Raw genomic sequence first — 21,156 nt, 5'->3', positions numbered from 1 at the left:
AGGAGGTAGTCTTCTCAAAGAGGTGGTCTTTGGAAGATGTTTCACTGTATAACTATCTTCAGTTTTTTTAATAATAATTTGGAACTAATTAAGTCACAGATATCCTTGTACCCTCAGCTTCTAACACATCTGATTTTCACAGGGGACCAGATCATAAGTGCCAGAGTTTACTTTGAAAACATTAAATATGAAGATGCCATGAAGATCCTCCAGTATGCAGAGCAATATAAAGTCTCTTACTGCCTCAAAAGGACAGTGCCGTCTAGTGATGTTACTGTGTCTCCAAGCTCTGGGAGTGTGGAAGTGAAGGGTCCAAAAGCTAAGATGCCAAAAATGGTATGTAAATGTGTATATTCAACTAATGTATTACTGATGCTCTTTTTTGTGGTGCAAATGTTATATGTTAAATGCAATGTCTCATCAGAAAACGACTTAGGGGCAAATTTATTAAGACCAGCGTTTTAGATGCTGGTCTTAGTAAAGCCCCATTGCTTAGGTGCTGGCCTCTCCATAACTTTGGCATCCAGTGCCAGTTCTAAATGTAAGACAGCTTACTAGCTGTCTTACATTTAGACCTTTTTCTACACTTGACACAAGACCTGGTGTGAGTGGGGAGAAGTCGCATCTGCACCTGAAATGTGGCTAATTTAGGCTTATTTCAGTATAATAAATGACCCCCTTATTGTTTAAATGACGATTTTTTTAATTTTTTTTTTTGTGAATAAATTTTTTCCATGTCATCTAGATTTAATAAAAATTTATATAACCCTGCAATTTTCATACTGGCCACTAAGCCTTATAATAGGTCATGATTTCCTGTTCTGTACAAGTAACTTTTCAGCAGCTATCTTATCCTCATAGGCAGAATTACAATGACTAGTAACTCCTCTATATAGATAAGACAGGATCCAACATTTACAATAGATGATATCGTGACTTATCTACTCCCTTCTGTCCGCAGAGCATGCCTAGAAAACTCTCCCATAGAAGTCAATGGGTCAGCTCCTGTCCAGTGCTGCTCTCAAACGTCGGGAAGTCTCAAAATATTTTAGCACTGGTGGCCAGAGTGAAAACTGCAAGATTTTCTAAAAAATATTTAACCTAAATAGTGACATGGAAAAAAAACTACCTAAATATGAAAAAAAAGATTTAAATAACAGGTCATTTTCTGATGACACATTCTCTTTAAGGCATGCCAGCCATGCGGTTGCAAAAGCTACATGCGTAATTCTCCTAAATTCATACATAAACACATAACACATAAATATAACTGCCACATAAATAAACTTTCTACATTAACCTAGTGATGTGATGCATGTATTAATAAGATATCTTGATTTTTCTGGCAGACTGTTAAAAGCCTGACTCCAGTGAAGAAGAAAAAAAAGAAGGTTCCAGGTGAAGTTAAGGACTCAGAAGCTTCCATGGAAGCTTTAAAAGGTTCAGAAATTTCTGCTGCCAGCTTGGACATTCCACCAGTAGATGTGGAATTTTCCTTTCCAAAGTTCTCCAAAATCCTAAAAATGAAGGGAGGAGCAGACACCACTACTGAAACTAAGAGCACAGAGATCTCTACTAAAGTAACTACAGAACAGAAAAGACTAAGGATGAAGTTCCCAAGACTAAGGGTCAAAGACGCAGCAGTGGCTGGGGGACTTTCTGTGGACATTTCTGGTGCTAAAGATGTTTCAGGGAAAGCTCAAGATGAAGTAAAAGGGAAAGAGAAATCTGCAGCTCAAGTTGGTATTGATATTCCTAAAATGAAGAAGCCAAAAGTTGATGTCACAGTGGCAAAGCCAGATATTGAATTTGCAACAACAAAGGTTGGAATTGCAGCACCACAGGTTGGAACTGAAATTAAAGAAGAGACAGTTTTTAAGACTCCTCAAGTGGAGCTTGATATACCACTAACAATCAAGAAAAGTGAGACAGAAACTTCTGAAAGTATTAAAGCAACTGGCTTAAGCACCTTGATTAAAATTCCAGATGTTGAAATTAAGATGCCAGTAGCTGGTGTTGAAGTGGAAGCACCAGAAGCTCTAATAAGCAAACCATCCATTTCAAAAGTAGGAATTTGTACACCACAGATACAAAAAGAGCAAGACCTCACTCTTCGAGTTGATGGAAGGCCAAAGACTGAAATAAAATTACCTTCAGTTGAAATAGCACCACCTAAATTGGATGTTGACTTAAGTTTACCAAAAGTAGAAGGTTCTGTAGAAGTGGAAACACCAGCTTCTACTAGTCAAGGCCTACAGATCAAACTTCCAAAATTTTGCATGTCCACTAAAACAGCAGAATCTATTTTGGAAGTAACCCCTCCCCAAGTCAAGAAAGATATTAAGGGGAAAGTTTCTGAGGATAAGGTAAAGATCCCTTCTGTAAAAACCCCACAATTTGGAATTTCTCTTTCTAAAGAAAAAATTCAAGGAGATAGTCCTGAAAGTCAAAAGAAAAGCTCCCTAAAGTTTCCATCTATTGACATCTCTGCTCCAAAAGTGAACTTAGACCTAAATGTACAGTCAGAAGATCCTTCTGTTGAACCTATTCAGGTTCCAGATGTAACCCTTAAGATGCACAAAGTGAGTCCTCCTAAGGTAGGCATGAAAGTTAAAGATGCCTATGCTGGTACTATTTCAAAATTAGATGTGAAATCTGAGAAAGTTGAAGCTGAAAGTTCTATTGAAATTCCAGATGTTACACTTAAAATGCCTAAAATAGGTCTTCCTAAATTGGGCTTAAAGGATGAAGGACTGGGAGCTGAGTCAGAGGTATCAGCTGGGAAAATTGAAAAAGCAGAACTTAAACTGAAAGGTCCTAAACTACCAAGTTTTGGTGGGTTGCTTGTAAAAGAAAAGTCTGAGGTAGATGGATCAGATTCTTCTACAGAAACAGAGGGGAAATTAAAATTTCCTTCAATTAAGATGCCATCAGTTGATATTTTCTTACCAAAAGTCCAAGACAGTGATCCAAGTAAACTGGAGGGCACCCTACCCACAACTAAAGTAGATAAAAAAGGACTTGAATTAGATAGTACGGACTTGAAGTTTAAAATGCCCAAAGTCTCCTTACCTAAGCTTGATGTGACAACAAAACTTGGAAAGCCTGATATGTCTCCTCCAAAAGTTGGAATTCACATATCTGGTGCTGATACAAAAAAAAAAGTTGACAAAGAGAAAGAAGATAAAATAACTTTTGATCTTAGCTTAACCTCATCAAAACCTGACCTAGATATTTCAGTGGAAAAGCCTAAAGGTGCAATTAAACTTCCAAAAGTAGAGTTGGATTCAATAGCATTTGATGGCCAGACTGGAGATTCAAAAGTAGCAATTCCTTCTATTAAAATGCCCGTTTTTGAGATAGATGCTCCTAGACTTGATGTTGGTTTAAATTTGCCAAAAGTGAAAACTGAGGGAACTGATGCATTTGTTGAAGACAAAGACATTAAATTCCAGATGCCAAAGCTAAATCTTCCTAAGCTCAGTGACGTAGCCAAAGATATGGCTGTTGAACTTGATGTCCCAAAGGTGACGGGTGACATTTGTTCACCACATCTTACTACAGAAATGAAGACTGGGGTAGACACAGAAGATAAAGGACTCAAGATGAGTTTGCCAAAAGTTGAAATTGGACTTGGGAAATCCACAGAGGTTAGTGAGGGTGAATTAAAAGAAAAGGCTGAAGTGAAACTTTCTAAAGCAAAACAAGTAAAGCCAGTTGTAGAAGATGAAGAGGCTAAAATGAAGTTGCCATCTGTTAAACTTCCATTTCTTGAGATAGCTACACCAAAAATTCCTGATGTGGACATTGGTGCAGACATTCCAACAGTTGAAACCGATGTGTCTGGTAAAGAAGATTTGGCAGCTGTTATTTCTGGTGATGGTGAAGCTAAATGGAAAGCACCCAAGTTTTCTTTTCGTAAACTTGGAATTTCTGGATCAAAAGCTAAGAAAGGTGAAGTTGATGGACAAACAACAGATGCAGAAAGAGACATTGAACTTGCAGTTAAATCACCAAAAATGAAAATGCCTAAGTTTGGAATAGTTTTTCCTAAATCAAAGCAAGATGTTGCAGTAGAAAGAGAAATAAAAGCTAGCAAAGAGAAGGTGGACACTTCTTCTGGTCAGGTGGACTTATCTTCTGATGGAAAAGTTAAAGTTCCATTAGGTAAACTTCCAACCGTTGATATCTCAGCTCCAAAGTTAGAGGTTGATGTTGCACTTCCCAAAGGAGATGCTTCACCACCACCTGAAATTAATATTGACATTCCAGATGTGAAGTTGAACCTTCCCAAATTTTCCATGCTGAAATTTGGGAAAAGCAAAGGTGGTGAAGAAGATGCAGATATTGAGAAAACTAAAGTTAAGGGTAAAATGTCCTCATCTAAATCAGCAAAAGCAGAAGACGCTTCTGCTGAACTTGATGGAAAGAGTACTGAAGCCAAGGGAAAAGGAAGAGAGCTAAAAATGAAAATGCCTACTATTAGGATGCCTTCATTTGGAATATCAAGGAAAGATACAGATGTTTCTGAGGAAAAACCTGTAATAAGTTCTCCAGAAGAAAAAACTAAGAAAGTTAAGACTGTAACGCAGGACTCAAAAGTCTCTCTAGAGACTGAGAGTGGCGATGGAAAAACTTCTTTTATGAAAATGCCCACATTTAAAATGTCATCTCCAAAAGTAAAGGCACCAGAAGTAAATTTGATTTTAAAAGGTTCAAAAGAAAATCTTCAGATGCCTGATGTCCATGTTAAAGTCCCTGAGGTTGAGTTACCTTCTTTTGGACTAAAGAGTGATCAAAAAACTGAAGTGTCACTTTCAAAGACAGGAGAAAAATCAGTGGGTCCAAAAGATTCTGACTTCCACCTTAGTGATAAAATGAAGATGCCTTCTCTGGAAATATCTACACCTCCAGCCGCGCCTTCATTACAGATTTCTGTCCCGTGTGGTAAATCAGACATCTGTACATCAAAACCAAAAGTGGAAGTAGATGTTTCTGATGCAGACATTAAAAGATATGAAGGTGATTTAAAAATACCTAAGCTTTCATCCATTGGTGCTTCAGTTTCAGATGTCAAATTCGATATTGGTTTGCCCAAAATACGATTGGAGCATGAGGCTGATGTTAGCATGGAAAAATCATCTGCCAAAATACAGATACCAAGAGTTGAACTCCCTAAGTTTCAGGAATTGGAAGCCAAGGTGGACATTAGTGGTGATAAAGCAAAAGCCATTCATTCCGAAGAAAAACTTAAAGGGCCTAAGCTGAAACTGCCACACGTTGATATTTCTCTTCCAAAAGTAAAATTTGATGAAGAGGACATACCATTTATTGAAGGTGAGACCAAAGTACAAGGTTCAAGTGCTAAAGCAAGTGCTTCTGAAGAAACCTTCAGTTTGCCATCAGTAGAGCTCTCAAGAATGTCCACTCCCAAAATAAGAGCTCCAGAATTGGAACTAGATATCAGTCTAAGCAAGGATGATTTAAAATTGAGTGACTTATCTAAGTCACTCAAAGTAGAATCAAGTGGTTCTGAAGGTGAACAACATGATTTAAAGCTCAAGATGCCAAAAATAAAGATTCCTAAATTTGGAGACTCCATGACAGGTGTAGAGGAAGGCATTGTTAAAGCAGATGTCAAGACTTCCAAAACAGAAGACAGTTCTGAATCAGGTATCATGGACTTCAAAATAAAAATGCCTAAGCTTCAAGTAGGATCTCTTAAAGGGAAAGAAGAGGATAAAGAGTTAAAAAGCGACCACAAAATGTCTATGAAAAGTGATGTGAAGGTCTCAGATCATGAAGATTCTGACAATGGCCGTATGTTCAAGATCAAAATGCCATCATTTGGGATATCAAAAGGGACCACAGAAGCAGGCACAGAACTTTTGCATCCTTCTGAGGAGAGTGTAGACCTAAAGTTTAAAATGCCAAAAATGACTTTGCCTGATGTTGGATTTTCAGGAGGTGAAAGTGAAAGAGTGGGGGCTTCCTTGGAAAGTGACCATACTAGTACAGTTACCAAGGTAAAAAGCATCACTTCTTCAAATCTTGAAGAGTTAGAATTAGATGTAGGGCTGAAATTGCCAAAAATTAAGATGCCAACAATTGTTATTCCAGGACGAAAGGGAGATGATGACATGGAAATGACTCTTGATGAGGAATCCAAAGGAAAAAAGTCATTGTTCAAGATGCCAGATGTGGAACTGTCTACTCCAAAGATTAAAGCACATGGTGAATATGAAGTTGATGGAACAAAATTGGAGCAAAAGCTAACAAAAGGCTCAGAAGTAGGTGATTTTGCAAAGAAGAGCAGTAAAATCAAGGATGAATACAAACATGACTCATCTGAAGAGGATGCTGAAAATAAATACAAAGTAAAGCTACCAAAATTAGCAGTTAGTTTACCAAAAGCTGTATCTGGAGATGTGGAGCTTTCTCCACCAAAATTGAAGGCAGAGACAAAAGACAGTGAGATCAGTATGAAAAGTCTGCACTCTGAACATGAGTCACATCAGCATGAAGGGAAAAAGACAAAAAAGAATATTTTCTCTCTTAGCAAAACCAAGGACAAAAGTGCAAATATGGTATCATCTGACATTGACACAAGTCTGGAATTGGAAGGTCCTGAATTGAAGATCAAGTTGCCAAAAATAAAAATGAAACCTTCTTTTGGTCGGTCAAAAGGCAAAGGTAAAGGGTCTGAAGAAAATGGAGAAGAAGAAACCGATGCAGACTCAAGTGATGTCTCGGCTAAGTCTTCAAAGATCAAGTTCCCCAGATTAGGGTTTTCTTCTTCTAGAGTTAATTCTGGGGAATCCGGGGAAGTAAATATAAATGGAACCTCTGGCCATGTAAATGGGGAAAATGAGGTATCTACTCGAAATGGATCACAAGATGGTGTTGTAAAGGTTGGTAAGCTAAAGTTTCCTAAGGTTGAATTTTCATCACCATACAAGGGCAAAGAAATAGACTCTGAAATGAATCTAAAATTAGTCAAGACAGAAGAACCCGAATCAAAAGATGAAGGCACCGAGAGCTCTCTTTCCTACAAATTTAAGTCTCCTAAAATTGCTTTCTCTGGTTTCAAGAAAAAAGAAAAGAGTGAAGATCACATAATTAGCTCCTCTGCAAGAACCGAGATGGCAACTATGGAAAATGTTAGTGAGGGTGACTCAAAGTCAGGGATGGGTCGGATCTCCCTTGGATTTCTTTCGAGTAAATCTAAGGGGGAATACACAGTGGACAATAGTGGTATACATAAAGACAATGAGGGTGGCACCAGTAAAGACAAGTCAACCAAGTATAAGATTCCCAAGTTATCTCTGAACTCAAAATCGGAATTGAGTAAAGAGATGAAGGAAGAAAGTTCTCAAGAAGGTTTCAAAATTACCCTGCCGCAGATGAGCTTTACTACCCATCAAGAAGAAGAAACCACAGAAGAGCAAGAAACAAGTTTGGGCTTCATAAAAGTTACAACAACAAAACAAATCAAGACAGAGACTGTAACAGAGAAGACCCTGGCCATATAAGACAGTACATGTGTTCGTCAAGGACTTAATTTACCAACAAGTATCCTTAAATGTTGCAGGCTGCATGTTCCAAAATAATCTCTCCACTCTAATCTCTCCTGCACCTCAATGACTACAGTGGTGGTCCTCCAAAATTGTCTTAATGAAGGTTACCATACCTGTCTGTATTTTAATTCATTTAAATTGATGTGCTTATCATTTAATACCAGGGTTATTAGAAGAAATGTAGATTAAAATGGTGTTTGCTTCTTTCCACCCAGACTTGCAAATAAATACAAATTTTAGTAGGGTTGTAGCTACCATGTCTTAATTTAAGCAGAGAGTGAAGTATAATATTGAAACTGATACCTCTGGGGTCTGATTAGTTTATTTTATATGGTCAGTGCCATTGTTTACTTTCCTCTGACAATAGAGCGAGACTGGTCACCCAATATTTGGCTTTGGCGATAGGAAACTTCACAGACCATTCTGTGGTTCAGCAAAGTTTGGCATATATGATAGCGTTGAAGAACTACTCAGTACTCAACATTCGCACTAGTACATGCCTAGCCAGGGTATGGGTGCAGTTCAACAGTGGGCACCTTAAAGCATTCTTACAATCCTTACACATTTCTTGATGCACCTTGTTAATGATGCACCTCCGGCTATCTTTGTCCAGTTGATGCTAAAGCCCCCAAGCTGTTTTGCTTAATTAATTCATGTATCAATTTACCTATTTCACTGTGCAACACAAGCAAGGTAATTTTGTAGAATGTTATTTATATAGAAAATGTGCCTTATTTCTTTGGTATTACAAACAGCATGACCACAGAGCGTGACCACGTCTTGCCTCCTCCTGAAGTTTGGAACTGCAAAAATAAAAAGTTGGTAAAATGTAATAACAACATGTCTTCATAGTCCACCATCTGATCATTTTTAGTGCCACCTCCAAATTCAAGTAAAAAGTCTGTTGAATTTATAGTCTGGGGCTTACTTTTCCCCCCAAATACTTCTGTGTAGGAAAACAAAGATGAGGAGACGATAGACAGTTAAGTAATTCCTTCGGATAATCATGTTCTTTATGGTTGCAGAGCCATTTGTTTCATTAAGTTCTACTATTTTAGATAAAGTTGGCAAAACTATTGAAGGTGTTAACTCACCCTAGCCAAAAACATTCTGGCAACCAAATTGTGAAAGGAAAATTGGTTTTCTGAGACCCAATTTTCTTTACTCAAAAATGCCATAACATAAAAAATGCAGTTAGCAACTTCCCTGTTGGGATTTTTTCCATGGTGGCGATTTATAGAGTATGGCCACAATGAGATATAATTTCCATTATCGCAGTTTTGGTTTCAGCTCTACATTTGTTGGATGTGTGGTCTATTATTAAACTTGCAAAAGGGCCTCAGAGGGTTACATAGTTGATACGGTTGAAAAAATACAAAAGTCCATCAAGTAAGGGTTACATCAGGGTTACAATTGCCCAGCTGCTATTTCATGTTTTTTTTAATCTGTCCTAAAAAAAACATCAGTCACACCAAAACCCTTGTCACCCCAAAAAATCTCTCTAGGGCTTATTTGACTTCACCAGTGAAATTAGGCATCTTCATAAAAGCTCAACACCCTTATAGCATTCTGCAGTCACCATTCCAGAACCCAATGATCGCAATAATGTACAGTACCCTTGAGGTCTGGGGGGGGGGGGCGCTTGTATATCTCAGGTGGTCTCTAGGTGAAGTATGAGCTAGGAGAAGCCTTCTTCTACATAGACAACTGGAGGCTGTGTAGCTGTGTGTAAAACAAAGTTTAGGTTTTTTTTCCTTTGGAGGTTAGAGTATGATACTAGCGTGTGAGAGAGTTTCTTGCCCTGCAGACTGATGTGATATCTGTGTTCACCATCAATAACAACGCATTTGTGTAAACATAATTGTGAATCTCTAGACCAGTGGTCTCCAACCTGTGGCTCTCCAGCTTTTACGAAACTACAACTCCTGCCATGCTGTGAGTTGTAGTTTTGCCAAAGCTGGAGAGCCGTTGGTTGGAGACCCCTATTCTAGAAGCTACTACAAGATGTATATTGTCATTTTTTGTATTTACTATAATTGTTAATTATTAAAAAAATAAATAAAAACTTTATATTTGAAGTGGAACCTACCGTTTTTGTAAAGTACCAGCTAACCCCTTCCTGCTTACTGATTTCTTCTTTTTATTTAAGTGGTGTTTTGATGTAGTAATCCAATCTTTAATCAGAACGTCTTAATAAACATTTAATTGAAAGCCATGAAAACTGGAAGGTGTCTGTGTTTAGCTTATTCATCCATTTTTTTACGCTTTGGGTTATTGCAAGCTAAGGCTACTTTCACATTAGCGTTTTTTACGGATCCGTCATGGATCTGCAAAAACGTATCCGTTACCATAATACAACCGCATGCATCCGTCATGAACAGATCTGGTCGTATTATGTCTTCTATAGCCATGACGGATCCATCATGAACACCATTGAAAGTCAATGGGGGGGGGCGGATCAGTTTTCTATTGTGTCAGAGAAAACGGATCCGTCCCCATTGACTTACATTGCGGGCCAGGACACAGTCGTCTTGCTCAGCACCACATCGCGGACAGAAAAACGCTGCAGGCAGCGTTTTGGTGTCCGCCTACAGAGCGGAATGGAGACTGATCGGAGGCAAACTGATGCATTCTGAGCGGATCCTTTTCCATTCAGAATGCATTAGGGCAAAACTGATCCGTTTTGGATCGCTTTTGAGAGCCAATGACGGATCTCAGAAACGGAAAGCCAAAACGCCAGTGTGAAAGTAGCCTAAAGGGTTTTTTGAGGTTGTGTGGTCATATGAACGACATGGGTAAAGTTTATAAGTTAAATTAGTCGATGGGGCTGGTGAAGAAATCTCAAAAACAGATTGTTAGATACCTGCAGTGGCAATCTGGCAACATTCATCCAAATGTATTATTCAAAAAGCCACTCTTCATTCATCTGGCAGTATTTTTCAGCAGTTTTAGGCCAAAACCAGGAATGAGTCAAAAACACGAAAGAGGTACGATCTTTCCATGATAGTTTCTCTCTGTTCATTTCCCTCTCCTGATGTTGGCTTACAAATAGTGATGAGAAATACTGCTGTGTGAAACTGGCCCAGGGGGCACTTATTTATTCTTGAAAATCTGATTAATAATGCAGGCTGAAATGAGGAGTGGCATGGTAGGACTACCAAGCCAATTGTCCCATCTGCAAAGTACCAAAAACCGCATCGTTTGAGACCGGCATTTGAATGTATCCCTAGCGACTAGTCTAAGAGCAATGAGGTTGCTATACAGACTGTTCCCTCTTTGTCACACAGGCTGCTCCCCAAACCCCCCTCTTTCTCAGGGCTCATGCACACAAACTACTTTTTGTCCATGTTTGTTCCGTTTTATTTTGTGGCCCGTATGTAACAGAAATGACTCCATGTGCATTTTGAAAAAAAAAAATAGAACATGTCCTATTATTGTCCACATTACTGACAAGGATAAGACTGCCCTATTACGGGCTGGCTGTTCTGTTCCGCAAAATGCAGAATGCACATTATTATTATTGATTATTAAAGCGCCATTCAGTCCATGGCGCTATACATATGAAAAGGGGTACACATACATAAAACAGGCAGTTGCATGAACAAGACGAGTTACAGACTGGTACAGAAGGAGAGAGGGCCCTGCCCGCGAGGGCTTACAATCTACAAGATGGTATCAGTGTTTTGCGGATCCGCAATTTGAGGACCGCAAAATAACAGTCGTGTGCATGAGCCATTACTCAGACAGTGTCTCATGTTCCATCATTTTCACAGAATGCTCCCCATTCTGCCCCATTCTCAAACAGACCTCTTATTATGCCCCCTCTTTCTAACACATACAGTTCCCCCATGCTCCCACTTTCTCACACAGTCCTCCCTAATGCCACCTATTTCTCACACAGACTGTTCTTTCATGCCCCCTATTTATCACAAAGGCTTCCCCCCATACTCTCTTCTTTCTCACACACTTCTCTCCCCAATCCCCCCTATTTCCCATACAGAATGCCGGCCATGCCCCCTCTTTCTCACACACTTCTCTCCCCATTGCCCCCTATTTCCATACAGAATGCCCCCCATGCCCCCTCTTTCTCACACACTTCTCTCCCCAATCCCCCCTATTTCCCATACAGAATGCCCCCCATGCCCCCTCTTTTTCACACACTTACTCTCCCCATTGCCCCCTATTTCCCATACAGAATGCCCCCTCTTTTTCACACACTTCTCTCCCCAATCCCCCTATTTCCCATACAGAATGCCCGCCATGCCCCCTCTTTCTCACACACTTCTCTCCCCATTGCCCCCTATTTCCCATACAGAATGCCCGCCATGCCCCCTCTTTCTCACACACTTCTCTCCCCATTGCCCCCTATTTCCCATACAGAATGCCCCCCATGCCCCCTCTTTCTCACACACTTCTCTCCCCAATCCCCCCTATCTCCCATACAGAATGCCCCCTCTTTCTCACACACTTCTCTCCCCAATCCCCCCTATTTCCCATACAGAATGCCCCCATGCCCCCTCTTTTTCACACACCTCTCCCCATTGCCCCTTATTTCCCATACAGAATGCCCACCTTGCCCCCTCTTTCTCACACACTTCTCTCCCCATTGCCCCCTATTTCCCATACAGAATGCCCCCCATGCCCCCTCTTTCTCACACACTTCTCTCCCCATTGCCCCCTATTTCCTATACAGAATGCCCCCCATGCCCCCTCTTTCTCACACACTTCTCTCCCCAATCCCCCCTATCTCCCATACAGAATGCCCCCTCTTTCTCACACACTTCTCTCCCCAATCCCCCCTATTTCCCATACAGAATGCCCCCATGCCCCCTCTTTTTCACACACCTCTCCCCATTGCCCCTTATTTCCCATACAGAATGCCCACCTTGCCCCCTCTTTCTCACACACTTCTCTCCCCATTGCCCCCTATTTCCCATACAGAATGCCCGCCATGCCCCCTCTTTCTCACACAGTTCTCTCCCCAATGCCCCCTATTTCCCATACAGAATGCCCCCCATGCCCCCTCTCTCACACACTTCTCTCCCCAATCCCCCCTATTTCCCATACAGAATGCCCCCTCTTTCTCACACACTTCTCTCCCCATTGCCCCCTATTTCCCATACAGAATGCCCGCCATGCCCCCTCTTTCTCACACACTTCTCTCCCCAATCCTCCCTATTTCCCATACAGAATGCCCCCTCTTTCTCACACACTTCTCTCCCCATTGACCCCTATTTTCCATACAGAATGCCCCCCATGCCCCCTCTTTCTCACACACTTCTCTCCCCATTGCCCCCTATTTCCCATACAGAATGCCCGCCATGCCCCCTCTTTCTCACACAGTTCTCTCCCCAATGCCCCCTATTTCCCATACAGAATTCCCCCCATGCCCCCTCTCTCACACACTTTTCTCCCCAATCCCCCCTATTTCCCATACAGAATGCCCCCCATGCCCCCTCTTTCTCACACACTTCTCTCCCCATTGCCCCCTATTTCCCATACAGAATGCCCGCCATGCCCCCTCTTTCTCACACACTTCTCTCCCCAATCCCCTCTTTTTCCCATACAGAATGCCCGCCATGCCCCCTCTTTCTCACACACTTCTCTCCCCAATCCCCCCTATTTCCCATACAGAATGACCCCCATGCCCCCTCTTTCTCACACACTTCTCTCCCCATTGCCCCGTATTTCCCATACAGAATGCTCGCCATGCCCCCTCTTTCTCACACACTTCTCTTCCCCAATCCCCTCTTTTTCCCATACAGAATGCCCGCCATGCCCCCTCTTTCTCACACACTTCTCTCCCCATTGCCCCTATTTCCCATACAGAATGCCCGCCATGCCCCCTCTTTCTCACACACTTCTCTCCCCAATCCCCTCTTTTTCCCATACAGAATGCCCCCCATGCCCCCTCTTTCTTACACACTTCTCTCCCCATTGCCTCACATAGACCACCCCCGTGTCAACCTTTTTCTCACACAGACTGCTTCCCCGTGACCACCTTTCTCACAGACTGCTGCGAATGCCATGTCAGTCATCTGATGAGACAACCCCTTGCCTCTATAGTATATGAGTAAGTGGCACACTTTCAATGGGATGCCCAGTTGTACCTGCCTAGGACTCCAGATTAGCTGCTTTATCCATTGGAGCCTGGGGGTACTCTGAATCCATTTCCTGACCCACCATTCGCCCATCCTATTACTCAGTCCCTCCACCATGCTTTACACTGTAAGTCGTACACGGTACACCACAAGTAAATGAGGCTCCGGCACACAGTTTGGACTTTTAGGAGGTCACTGGATTTATTCTCATTTTCACAATGTTATCATACAAATACAGAAGGATTAGATACAAAATCTGGACAATCAGGATTCGTGGTTTCGAGGCCGGAGAACAGATTGGGAAAGGTGAGAATTTTAATATCTTTTGCGTCTTCTTTAAGAAACCCATCAGATTTTAAAAAACATGATTAAGAAAGATTGCGAGTGGCAGTGTTATTACTGGGCCTCGTCCTGTGTCTGGAGGCCCATTGTGTTTTTGAATGGCAGTGATTGATGGAGCACCACATGCACAATGACAGCGACTGCAGGACCTCCACCTAGAGATACCAGAAATGGAAGAGGATGGTGTAGAAATGACAGGCGCCCACAGTCACCAATCAGAGTACAGCCCTTAATATTTCAGGGTGAGCTGGAATAGGTAACCAGTGACCTGACTGGTTAATGTGGGTTACTCCATTTGTCTATTTCAGCAAGTCTGGTGGTCATCGTCCTAGGAGACATGTTGACGTGGAGGTTCTGGTGGCAAGTCATAGAAGGCATAACTTGAAGCTCCTGGGCCTCAATGCAAAATCAATAACAGGGCCCCCCACTTATACTGTATGTATAATACCTAATGGGCCTTCACAGGCACCAGGGCCTGGCTGTGACTGCTACCTCCACCCCAACAGCTACATCCTTGCATGACATCAACGTACACTACCGGGCCTTCTGTACAACAGTGACTACAGTAGACTCCAGAGAAGCATGAGGATTCACAGTAGTCACTCACCGGCTGATGCTCCTGTTGCTCCTTTTTGGAGGGTTGCCTTGCCAAAAGTGGTGCTTGAAAAAAAAAAAGTTGATCACTGGGGAAGTTGAAGGGCTATTTGATGACTTTGGCTACAAGTCATGGTGTTGAGGTCATGGATATAAATGAAATTGCATATGTAAATGATTCAAGAGAATCTGTCAGCGGGAAATTCGCATGGCCTCGTGGGGCTAGATCAGCTAAATGTAATGAGACCTTCATTCTTGTAATCCAAATGCAAATAAGCATTTAAGTGCACCGAGAGGCAGGAGCAAGTCACTCTGTGCACCCTTGCTCCTCCTGCCACCCCCTATTGACAGGACCAGGTAAGAGGACCTATGCAGGAACATGGACCATTCAATGAAGAAGGAGAAGAGGGCGGGCCTGGCAGAGGAAGCAGGAGGAGCAAGGGTGCACAGGGGGGCTTGGATCCGCCCTCGGTGCACTGAACTGCTCATTTGCATATAGAATAAAAGTACTTTTTCTCCAGAATGAAACAATGGATTGTTAAGTGAGGGGTATCATGATATTCGGCAGAGCATTGCGCCTGCTGTGACAGTGAATTTCTTGCTGACAGGCCCCCTTTTTAAAGGGCTTGACTGCATATATTAAGAAGCAGTCTAGTAAGGCTACTTTCACACTAGCGTTTTTCTTTTCCGGCATAGAGTTCCGTCACAGGGGCTCTATACCGGAAAAGAAGTGATCAGGCATATCCCCATGCATTCTGAATGGAGAGTAATCCGGTCAGGATGCATCAGGATGTCTTCAGTTCAGTCATTTTGACTGATCAGGCAAAAGATAAAACCGTAGCATGCTACGGTTTTATTTCCGGCGAAAAAAAACTGAAGACTTGCCTGAATGCCATTTTTCCTTAAAGGAATGTATTAGTGCCGGATCCGGCATTCAAAATACTGGAATGTCGGATCTTTGCATGCGCAGACCTTTAAAAATGAGGAAAAAATAAATACCGGATCTGTTTTGCCTGATCCGCTATTGCAATGCATTTTTCTGACAGATCAGTCTGAAAAATGCCTGATCAGTCAGAAAAAATGACATGCGTTTGCATACAGTTTGCCTGATCAGACAGTTCAGGCAACGGAACTACCTCCCGGAATCAAACAACGCAAGTGTGACAGTACCCTAAGCTGTCGGTGGAGGTGGCTTTGTCTCCATTTGTGATACCTGAATACATCCAGCATGTAAATACACTCTCTTATATGTAAGCACCTGTTAGATACTGTATATGCAGATTTTATACTCTTGTAGACACATGATCTGCGTAGAATTATAATCTATCATGGAGGTAAATTTACACTTTAAACGGACACCTGAGTCAATTCTGAATATGCACATGTCTATATACACGTTATATATGGATACGGTCTAAGGGGGGGGGGGAGGGGGAGGGGGGGACAGTAATCTCCCTGTGTGTTGGGGATAAATGAAAATGTAATATTTTTTTTTTAAAGAGTAGATATCATTGTAAACTCTGCCCTAGGGGAACAGCAAGAAAATGGCCCATTATTGGTATTGGCCAGACACGTATATTGCAGATAATATATATATATATATACATAAAGACTTTGACTGAAATTTCTCTTCGTGACCAGTAGATGGCGGTGTAGCATGAAAAATAAAATGGCTTCTCAGTCCGGGGCCTTCAATTTTTGTGGATTTTTATATAAGTGAGTTCAAGTATAATGGAAGATCTTTAAAGATGGAAAGCCGAGCATATGTGTCTTTCTCCATTCACTGCTATGGAACTTCCGAAAAAAAAATTGATTGAAGAGGTGGCCGTGCATGCGCAGTGTCCTCTTGTCCTTGCACTCGCTACACTATTTTCAAAGTCCAATAGCAATGAATGGAGAGCATAGAGGGGCCCCGTTCTTGAGAAAGGACCAGGGGTGGAACCCACGCCTATCAGACATTTAATAAGCGGCCCTAACCTCGTTTTCTTCACTACCGCTGACATGCTGTTCCAGATTCACTAGTCTGTTTTCTGGTCCAGGCGAATGTGCGGGCGTTATAACAAACGTCATGTACATTGCAGGCCAGCTTAGTAGTAGAAGCAGAGCTTCCGGCACATGCACAGTTAACAGCTCATTACTGCACAAGCGTCCCGGCGCTGACTGCACAATAGGAATGTGTGAAACTAGCAGCGTTCTGGAAAGCAGAAGTTTGGCACCGGAACACCATAATCAGCAGGATCAACTCTACCAGGCAGTAGGTGTGGGTGAATTGGGTTGATCCTGCTGACAGCTTTAAGACATTAATCGGCACAGAATTTTTAATCTATTTAGAGAAAAATATGTTGCGTTCAAGGGCAGACATTCACTTAAGGTTTATCAAATGACATCACAAGAACATTGGCGGTCTACACAAATTATGAGATGATCCAAGATGATGGCAGGCTGTAAAAAGAATCTGTCCCCAGGCAAATCTACTAGATCACCATGGAACTGGTCAAGTGATCCCTCTCAGCAAGACAGGTGAAGAATACGTGCCATTTCACATTGTCTATGATGGGGTAGAGCAAGAAGACCACTGCGGTCAATCAATGGTTAGAACTTCATCAGGAGATGCTGGTGGGAGACACACCTGGTCTTATGCCACATGGCATAATAAAGGGTAACGGGGGTCCCCAAGCTATTTTTGGGGACCCATTTCATTTTACTTGCCCTTCTTTACTTGTTTTCATGATAATTTAGTTAAGTTTTTGTCCTTCTGGGAGTTTCTTCAGTAGGACACTATCTAGGACGGGACATTGGTCAACTACCTGTATGACATTCAAGGGATGATCTCCCGAATATCATCTATCCACAGGATAAGTCATAAAATGTAGGATCGCTGGGGGGTCTGACCACTGGGACCCCATGCATACTGGAAATGGGGGTCACTGAGTGCGCATGCCAGTCCACCGCTCCTTTCATTTCTACAAGTTCGGAGGACTGTCGACATCAGTCCCATAGAAGTGAAGGGAGCGGTGGCCCAACAGGTCCTGCAGCTCTTTATACCTTTTAGACCAGCGCTTGCTCTTGTAGTTCGGACAGATTCAGGGTTGCACAGAATTAGATAAACATGGCAGCTTTCTTCCAAAAGCAGCTCCACACTTGACCACAGGTTGTGTGTGGTACGGCAGCTCAACCTTGTTCAGTTCAAGCATGCAGAGTTGCGGCAACATCTGACACAACCTGCGGACAGGTGTGGCGCTGTTTCTGGAAGGAGGCAGCCATGTTTATCTAGTCCCATGCAACCCCTTTAATTGTCTAGAAGTCTTTGTTGAGTAAAATTCAGATGACGAAAAACTATTGTGCAAAATAGCATTTTTTTTCCACATTTGACCACTTCTTGGATGAATTTAGCCACATGCGTGCAGATTTCCATTCAGAAAATTCACAGTGTAATACAGTAGTGGTGGATGAGGTTTTTAACATCTCATGTACACGGTGTGGTAATTTTCTGCGCAGAAACTGCGGATTTTCCAATCTGTGGCATGTCAATTGTTTGTGCAGATTTGCAATGCAAAGCATGAGATCTTGGGCAAATCCATGTCATAGTCCGTGACAAAATCCACAAGTAACACCTGTGGATTTTGGCGCGGTAACACAGCAAAAAAGTGCACTGTGCATGTACCATTAAAGGGGTTGTCCACCTTTCTTGTGCTTTTTTCCATACCCAACACTGTGGCCGGACCTGTGGTGGTGAGCATGGGTTCCGGCTCCATTGCTCCCCATTGTACGTTGCTGATGTCGTATCTACCTGCATCAACATCCTGTTCGACACAGGTCACGTGACTGCTGCTGGCTATGACGGTGATGTGTCATGTCATTGGGTCATGTGACACATGGGTTACTTGTCACTGCTGCAACAAGACATTGGCTGTGGCGGTCAACCACCATGTTGAAGCGGGTAGCTACAGTACCAGTGGTGCTCGAGGTGGAGCGAGGGAGGCGGAACGCAGTGGCTGGGGTCAGGTAAGTATGCTCACCATGGGTTCGCCCATGCTGTTGGGTCTGAAAAAAAGCAAAGAAAGTTGCATGTATCTGCATGGGGAGCATAGTAATCCATATTCCCTATACAGATCTGTAGTAAGTGGCCAAAGGTGGAGAAACAAATCTGTAATGGACCTTGACGCGACTTCTCCGGCTATCTCCCAATTTAGTCAACTTCCATTTCCAAAAGTTAATTTTAACAAATGCAACAGAACTAGGAAAATATATATTAAATATGGAATACATTTGGCATATAAGTTACATTTATATATATATATATATAAAAAAAATACAAATAAAACATAAAGCTACAAAAAGAAACATAAAAGGTAACTGGGTCTATACAAGAAGTATAATCGTCTATGCTGCGATCGACGGTTTGGTCACAAATGACACGAATTATGATTTGGCACAAAGAAATGAGATGAAACAGTGAAGCTTCCCTCCCCGGTCCATAAAGGAGGCGGCCATTATTGTGGTCAGAGCCAATATGAGGCCACCAATAACATCTGCCTCCTCTATGTGCAGAGGATGCACGCTGCGCAGCCGCCCACAGACGCAGCCATGAAGGGTTAAATCCTGGAAATGAGAAGCCTGGATGCCCGGTGCGTCACCGACACAAGCAAGAAGAAGTCTAAAGCGCGGAAGAAAAGTGCGCCACTTTATAACATGGATAAATGGATACACGAGCGCCATTTATGTAGGTGCCATGGACTTCTTTGCTTTCTGATCCTGGCTAAATATAATTGCTGATTCTGTCCAGTTGGTATTGCAGTGGCAGCATATCGCTGGGTATGCCATCACTTGCCAATAGGTGTGGGTCCAACCACTCAGTCCCATGCCAACTAAATTGCACTGAGCTGCACTTGCCTAGAAGGCCCTGGCACGATGCAGGGAAAAATCCAGAACGCCGCAGCCCAATCACTTTGTGTGCCGGAGATTGAAACCCCACAATCAGCATGTGATGCCTACCGAGATGCCATCACTTCATATGGGTGAAATACTCCCCTAAATGTGTGCGTCTATAGCTGTGTGTGCAAGTTCCACGCTCTTCCAGCAGGAGGCAGCAGAGGCTTGGAAGCTCCTCTAGATGAATAATTTAGAACAGACCAGCAGTATATACAAATAAATAATAAGACCTGATAGAAGACCCAGCGACAGAAAGAGCGCCCCCACGGGCAGCGGTATGGGCAGCGTGCCCACTGTGGGGTAAAACTATGCAATGATGTGAGTGACATCCGCCCCACGTCCAACATATCCCACCTCAGTGCCTCGCTATCACTTACCTCAAACCTCCTCTGCACCTACATAACCATTCTGCTGTTCTTAGAACTCTCGTGTTTCCTACCTCCATGTTCCAGTCATACATTATTCCCATAAACCAAGATCTTTCTAGATTTTTGTGTTCACATTCAATAAGCAGGTCTGGCGGTCCTCATCCCCAGTGGCTACAACATAACAGGTGACCCTATCAATCCCATCCATAAATATAGATGTGGTCTTTTTTTTTTATCAGATGATCTCCAGTTATACCCCCCACCCTACCCCCCACCACTGGCATTCGGAGTCTTAGTAGACATAGCGGAGTTGGCAAACCCTCCTGGCCGGTCCTGGACCGACACTTCATCCTGAACACAGTTTACGTAGACTTGGTGCCATCTTGGCTACAATTCTATCTGGAAAGTTTTTTGAAGTTCATTGGAGAAAGGGTTGGCCATACGTTGCTGAGACTTGGACTCGAGTGCTGCCCACTGAGCTTCAAACTGGTCCACCTCCTGTGCTGTGGAGGCCAATCTAAGCTGGCTGGGATCTGGAGGCCATGTACCATTGGCTGTGCCGTTTGACTTTGGTCCTGATGAGAGAGGTGGCTGGGAAGAGGCAGGGTTCTGGATGCTTGTGGTTGAAGAGTGCAGAATGTTTTGTGGGAATGGGTTGGTTTTACATGCCAGGTTGGAGGATGGGACTTGGGTGGCAGAACAAAAAACATTGGCCACCATTTGAGACGGCGTAATACCCACCACAGGCACACTGGGAGCAGGGTAGGACATGCTGTTGGCCATAGATGGAGTATAACTACCTACAGGTACATAGGCAGCCTGCATATGAGGAGCAATAAACATGCCAACGGGAGCAGGGGTGGCATCGTATGAGACAGGATAGGCCTGCACAGCAGCTGGTACTGCCATGGGCACAGCCACCATAGGTTGAGGCATGGGCTCTTGTTGCTGCTGCTGTTGTTGTTGCTGCTGCTGTTGGGCTTTGGCTGCTTTCGCTACCTCTTCCAGCCATCGCTCAGCCTCAGATGGTGTTCGGCGATGACCCATCTGAAAGTTAGAAGGGGCTGGGGTGGTCATTGCTTGATCTGTCCATCCAGGGACGTCTAGAAAGAAATGGACAAAATTAGAGGTGCCAATATGGAGTCATCTTTGTAATACACATATCTAACAAGCTGTTAGACAGACTGCAAAGGGCGAAGAAACCCTGGCATATTATGGTTCATGAGCTAAGACACCCATGGA

At 42.8% G+C, this 21,156-nt stretch overlaps 2 protein-coding genes across 4 annotated transcripts in view; one reads left to right on the top strand and one right to left on the bottom strand.

Moving 5' to 3' along the window:
• PRX (periaxin) overlaps positions 1–9,801 on the top strand; it is a 47,833-nt gene extending 38,032 nt beyond the window's left edge. For all 3 annotated transcript variants that reach the window (XM_044268831.1, XM_044268830.1, XM_044268829.1), the window contains 2 exons: positions 143–336; positions 1,350–9,801. In XM_044268831.1, coding sequence (XP_044124766.1) covers positions 143–336; positions 1,350–7,532 — 6,377 coding nt within the window. In that variant the 3' untranslated portion in view covers positions 7,533–9,801. The remainder of the gene's footprint in view (positions 1–142; positions 337–1,349) is intronic.
• Positions 9,802–15,704: 5,903 nt separating this feature from the next.
• Positions 15,705–21,156, bottom strand: part of NUMBL (NUMB like endocytic adaptor protein) — a 53,473-nt gene continuing 48,021 nt past the window's right edge. Inside the window, exon 10 of the mRNA XM_044268615.1 lies at positions 15,705–21,017. Within this exon, the coding sequence (XP_044124550.1) occupies positions 20,302–21,017 (716 nt within the window). The 3' untranslated portion in view covers positions 15,705–20,301. The remainder of the gene's footprint in view (positions 21,018–21,156) is intronic.

Source organism: Bufo gargarizans, chromosome 9 (assembly GCF_014858855.1).
Source record: "Bufo gargarizans isolate SCDJY-AF-19 chromosome 9, ASM1485885v1, whole genome shotgun sequence".
In the NCBI taxonomy this organism is placed as follows: Eukaryota; Metazoa; Chordata; class Amphibia; order Anura; family Bufonidae; genus Bufo; species Bufo gargarizans.
Note: the sequence above shows the minus strand (reverse complement) of the source record. Positions and strands in the feature narration are given on the sequence as shown.